Here is a 5,967-nt window from a genome sequence, read left to right on the forward strand (position 1 = left end):
GGCCTCATATGCCAGAGGTGGCAGGTTCAAACCCAGCCCTAGCCAAAAACTGCAAAAACAACAACAACAAAAAGAATTTCCTAACTATTTCTCTGTCAATGTTTACTTGGTCAATTATTCTGACACACAATTTGATGAATTTTTACAATGTTTTCATCTGTTCTTTTTTTTTTTAGAAACAGAATCTCACTTTGCCACCCTTGGTAAAGTTCCGTGGCATCACAGCACCCTCCAGCTCTTGGGCTTAGGCGATTCTCTTGCCTCAGCCTCCCAAATAGCTGAGACTACAGGCGCCCACCACAACACCCACCTATTTTTTTGTTGCAGTTTGGCCAAGCCAGGGTTCAAACCCTCCACCCTCAGTAGATGGGGCCGGCGCTCTACTCACTGAGCCACAGGCACCACCCCATTTTCATCAGTTCTGATTGTTACTGGCCATCCTGACCTCTCCCCATCAGTGATGCTTTCTTTCCCCTCAGAAAAATACTTAATCCATTTGTATACTGCTGTTTGCTTCATGGCATTACCCCCATAAACCTGTACTAATATGTTCCTGATTTCACTTCCATCCTTGCCAAGTTTAACAAGAAAATTCTGAATATTAATATGTGGATACCTATTTTGCCTTAGCAAATGTAAGAAAGTAAAGAGAACATTAAATGAGCAGGCAAGTAAAACGTAAAATTCTTCCTTATTGGGTTGGCGCCTGTGGCTCAAGCGGCTAAGGCACCAGCCACATACACCTAAGGTGGCGGATTTGAATCCAGCCCGGGCCCGCCAAACAACAATGATGGCTGCAACCAAAAAATAGCCAGGCGTTGTGGCAGGCACCTGTGGTCCCAGCTACTTAGGAGGCTGAGGCAGTAGACTCGCTTGAGCCCAGGAGTTGGAGGTTGCTGTGAGCTGTGATGTGACAACACCACAGCACTCTACCCAGGGAGAAAGCTTGAGGCTCTGTCTCAAAAAAAAAAAGTTCTTCCTTATTGAACATTAAATGGGTAACACACATACTTTATAAGGGTCCATTTGCCATTTATAGGCGATAAAAAAATAACTACTCCCCAAATCCTCTGCATGCTCACTGGACTTCAACTGCACTGCGCTCCTTTTCCACCCTTCCAAAAATGCACCATGATCCTTCCTACCACAGGCCTTGGGTATACAACCATTCTCTCTACCTGGAATACATTTTCCTCTTCTACCCACCTAGTTCACTCCCACTCATCCTTCAGGTCTCAAACACCTCTTCCTTAGAGAGACTTTATGATCTCTTCAAGTCAAATTCTGTTTTAACGTTTTCTCACAGGACTATCTACCTCTTCTTCACTTATCACTTACTTTTGTATGATTAACATCTGTCACCTCCATTAGGCAATAAATCACAGGTTAGAGACTGTGTGTCCACTTTTGCCTACCACCGTCTCTAGCACCTAGCAGCACCAATGCCTAGACTTTGGGAGTCATTCAATAGAGGTGAAGCAAATGAATGAGTAAATAAATGTCAGTTCATTGTACCATAAACATCTCTATAACAGTTAGATTAAGAAAGTTTAGGCTGGGCACAGTGGCTCATGCCTAAAGTCCCAGCACTCTGGGAGGCTGAGGCAGGTGGATTGCCTGAGATCATGAGTTCACAGCCAGCCTGAGCTAGAGTAAGAACTCCATCTCTAAAAATAGCCGGGCGTTGTGGTGGGCGCCTGTAGCCCCAGCTACTCCGGAGGCTGAGGTGAGAGAATCACTTGAGCCCAAGAGTCTGAGGTTGCTGTGAGCTATGAAGCCACTCGACTCCACCTTTGTTGCCAGAGTGGCAACAAAGCAAAACTCTGTCTCAAAAACAACAAAAAGAAAAAAGAAAGTTTATAGATTTTTAGTTTTTCTTTTTTCTTTACTAGTGATCATCACAGGACATGTTTTGAAGTTTTGGGGGTTTTTTTCCCTTTTGAGACACAGTCTCACACTGTTGTCCCTAGGCTAGAGTGCCATGGATGCAGCCTAGCTCATACCAATTTCAAATTCCTGGGCTCAAGTGATCCTTCTGCCTCACCCTACCCGGTAGCTGGGACTTCAGGTGCCCACCACAATGACTCTTTTTATTTTTACTTTTTTAAACTTTTTTTTTTTTTTTGAGACAGAGTCTTACTCTGTCATTCTGGTATGATAGTGCCATGGCATTATCATAGCTCACAGCAACCTCAAACTCTTGGGCTCAAGTGATTCTCCTGCCTCAGCCTCCCAAGTAGCTGGGACTATAGGCGCCCACCAGGATGCCCAGATAATTTTTCTATTTGGGAGGATCTCGCTCTTGCTTAGGCTGGTCTCAAACTCCCAAGCTCAAGCAATACTCCTACCCCAGCCTGCCTCCCAGAGTGCTAGGATTACAGTCATGAGCCACCATGAGTGGTCATATTTTCAGTTTTAAATAAAGTTTTATAAATTTATTATTGAATGTATCCATTTACAACCATTATAAACAACAATCTTAAAAAAATAAACAGATCAAATAAAGTATACTCTTACCCTTCTATAACCATCGCAAGAGAACCCAATAAAATAGTGTGAATTACGTGGTAAGTTATTTCCGGCCTTTCTCCAATTCGTCCATCTTCAAGTGTAGCAGTTTCTTTCGGGGAATTACCACTACAGAAAAGAAATAATTTTTTTAATATACTGAACATATAGTTTTGGAAAATTAAAGGCCATACGTGAAATTTAAAATTTCTTCATAACAAAAAATATAGGTAGGCAACCCTTAATATTGAAAAATATATTGTTATTCAGATACCTAACTTGCCTATCTCCAAGTCTTTGTAAAATGGCTTTTACCTGAAGACAATTGACTTTTTAAGACTAAATATGAATTTTGAAAGATAATAAAAAAGATTTTTAGGTTCTTTTTCTAAGATCAACTGAGACTCAAATAGTGATTGCTAAATCAATATAGTTAAATAATAATTTAAATTCTCAAGATGAAGAAATTATAACTTCCTGTCAAACATAATAAAAATATCAAGTAGCAGGCTCAGTGCCCATAGCACAGCGGTTATAGCACCGGCCACAAGCATTGAGGACGCGAGGTTTGAAACCAGGCCAAGCCACTAAACAACAACGACAACTGCAACAAAAAAATAGCTGAGCATTGTGGTGGACATCTGTAATCCCAGCTACTTGGGAGGCTGAGGCAAGAGAATCGCTTAAGCTCAAGAGTTGGAGGTTGCTGTGAGTTGTGACGCCATAGCACTCTACCAAGGGCGACATAGTGAGACTCTGTCTCAAAAAAAGAAAAAAAAATCAAGTAGCAGAACTTTATAATTTAAAATCACTTATATTACTAGCTTCATTTAAGTTAAAGAGAAAAATTATTCTTACATTAAATAAAAAAAAATTTTTTTTTTGAGACAGAGCCTCAAGCTGTTCCCCTGGGTCGAGTGCCATAGCATCACAGCTCACAGCAACCTCCAACTCCTGGGCTTAAGCGAGTCTCTTGCCTCAGCCTCCCAAGTAGCTGGGACCATAGGTGCCTGCCACAATGCCTGTCTATTTTTTGGTTGCAGCTGTCATTTTATTTGGCAGGCCTGGGCTGGATTCGAACCCGCCACCTTAGGTGTATGTGGGTGGTACCTTAGCCACTTGAGCCACAGGCACCAAGCCACATTAAATAAAAATTTGAGTGAATTAGTGAATGGTCTATAAAATTTTAACTCATTATTTAAATATCAGTTATACATTAAATCTATGACTATTAAATCTGGACATTACTTATTCAGATGTGTAACACTAAATTTCATTTTTTCTCATCAACTTATCTTATAATGATATTTTTTCCTATCAATGAAGAGGGAATGGAATTAGGAGTTCTAAAACACAAAAATGTTGGAAGAATATTAAGTATTTTATATATGTTCATAATACAGTCAATAATGTGACAGGTTCTCATAGGTACTTACTTAATTCTCCTAAAAATAGCTTGCATCATAGAAATAAAACAAATAGCTAATACTAAAACATAGAAAGGTAATAAAGAAGACTGAGTCAATCGCAAAAAAAAATCCTGAGATGGTGCTTGCAGGAATTCTTGACAGAGGAGCCAATTCATTGTAAAATTCCTGTATTGGACAAAAAGCATGATGTTAAAATCATGGATATTTTAAACTACTAATCACAAAAGCATATTTTTTAAATCTCAGTGAAAACTATGACAAACACATTTTCTAAATCCATTCACTTATAACAGCAAGGTCCTATCCTTTAGAAATGAAAATAACAGTATACTAAGCCTCCTCAACAAAGCATTCTCATCAAAACTGCTGTAATAGAGTGGCGCCTGTGGCTCAACGGAGTAGAGCGCTAGCCCCCAATGCTGGAGGTGGTGGGTTCAAACCCAGCCCCGGCCAAAAAAAAAAAAAAAAAACAAATGCTGCAATAAGTTTAAAAAATGCTGATTTTTAGTATTTAGTAACATAACCATCTCTAAAACCCAATGTAGTTTTTAGGAAGTGTCAATTTTTCTATTTTGGCAGACAACAAAAAATTCAGCTGGCCAACTTCTATATCTGCACTGTCCAAGGTGTTATCTACCTACTGGTTACGTGTGGCTTTGAAACACTTGAAATAGGTGGACAATTCATACTGAGATATACTTTTACAGAATATACCCAGGATTTCAAAGAAAAAATAATTTTAAAAAAGAATGGCTCAGCGTCTGTGGCTCAAGTGACTAAGGCGTCAGCCACATACACCTAGGGTGGCGGGTTCGAATCCAGCCTGGGCCCGTCAAACAACAATGACAGCTGCAACCAAAAAATAGCCAGGCGTTGTGGCGGGCACCTGTGGTCCCAGCTACTTGGGAGGCTGAGGCAGGAGACTCGCTTGAGCCCAGGAGTTGGAGGTTGCTGTGAGCTGTGATGTCATCACACTCTACCAAGGGGCACAGCTTGAGGCTCTGTCTCAAAAAAAAAAAAAAAAAATTTAAAAAGAATAGGAAAAAAAGCAAAATATCTCATTAGTAATTTTTATATTATTTATACATTTTAAAAGATTTTTGATATGGCAGCACCTGTGGGTCAAGGAGTAGGGTGCTGGCCCCTATATATACCAGAGGTGGTGGGTTTAAACCCAGCCCCAGCCAAAAAAAACCATTTTTGATATACTAGATTAAAGAAAGCATACTTTTTTTTAATTGACACAGAGTCTCACTTTGTCACCCTTGGTACAGTGTCCTGCCATCATAGCTCACAGCAACCTCAAACTCTTGGGCTCAAGTGATTCTCTTGCCTCAGCCTCCCTAGTAGCTAGGACTACAGGCATCTGCCACAACACCCAGCTATTTTTTTTTAGGTTTTTTTTTTTTTTTTTTTGGACAGAGTCTCACTTTGTCACCCTCGGTAGAGTGCCATTGTGTCACAGCTCACAGCAACCTCAAACTCTTGGGTTCAAGCAATTCTCTTGCCTCAGCCTCCAGAATAGCTAGGACTACAGATGCCCGCCACAATGTCCCACTATTTTGTTGTTGTTATTGCAGTTGTCATCGTTGTTTTAGCTGGCCGGAGCCAGGTTAGAACCAGCCACCCTTGGTGTATGTGGCCAGCGCCCTACCACTGTGCCACAGGCACCACCTCAGCTATCTTTTTTTGTTTAGCAGGCTTAGGCCAGGTTCAAACCCACCAGCCCTGGAGCATGTGGTTGGCATCCTGACCACTGAGCTTGGGTGCCCAGACAAGAAAATATACTATTAGAGGTAATTTCACTAGAATTATAATTATACAGGTAATTCACTTATGTTATTATTAGACAGCCCTACTTTATATTAATAAATGGAATATTTAATTTATATAATTAATTAATTAATATTCTGTAACAAACAAGTAGTAAATGATTATGTATTCAAAAAAAGGGGCTCAGCGCCTATAGCTCAACCGGCTAAGGCGCCAGCCACGTACACCTAAGGTGGTGGGTTCGAATCCCCAGCCC

At 40.5% G+C, this 5,967-nt stretch overlaps 1 protein-coding gene across 1 annotated transcript in view; it reads right to left on the reverse strand.

Moving 5' to 3' along the window:
- Nucleotides 1-5,967, reverse strand: part of DPY19L4 (dpy-19 like 4) — an 87,802-nt gene that overhangs the window by 19,670 nt on the left and 62,165 nt on the right. The window contains exons 11-12 of the mRNA XM_023518251.1: nt 3,945-4,103; nt 2,518-2,637 (exon numbers count right to left, since the gene is read on the reverse strand). Of these exons, the coding sequence (XP_023374019.1) occupies nt 2,518-2,637; nt 3,945-4,103 (279 nt within the window). The remainder of the gene's footprint in view (nt 1-2,517; nt 2,638-3,944; nt 4,104-5,967) is intronic.

This window comes from Otolemur garnettii, unplaced genomic scaffold (assembly GCF_000181295.1).
Source record: "Otolemur garnettii isolate 467f Iridium unplaced genomic scaffold, OtoGar3 scaffold00004, whole genome shotgun sequence".
NCBI lineage: Eukaryota > Metazoa > Chordata > Mammalia > Primates > Galagidae > Otolemur > Otolemur garnettii.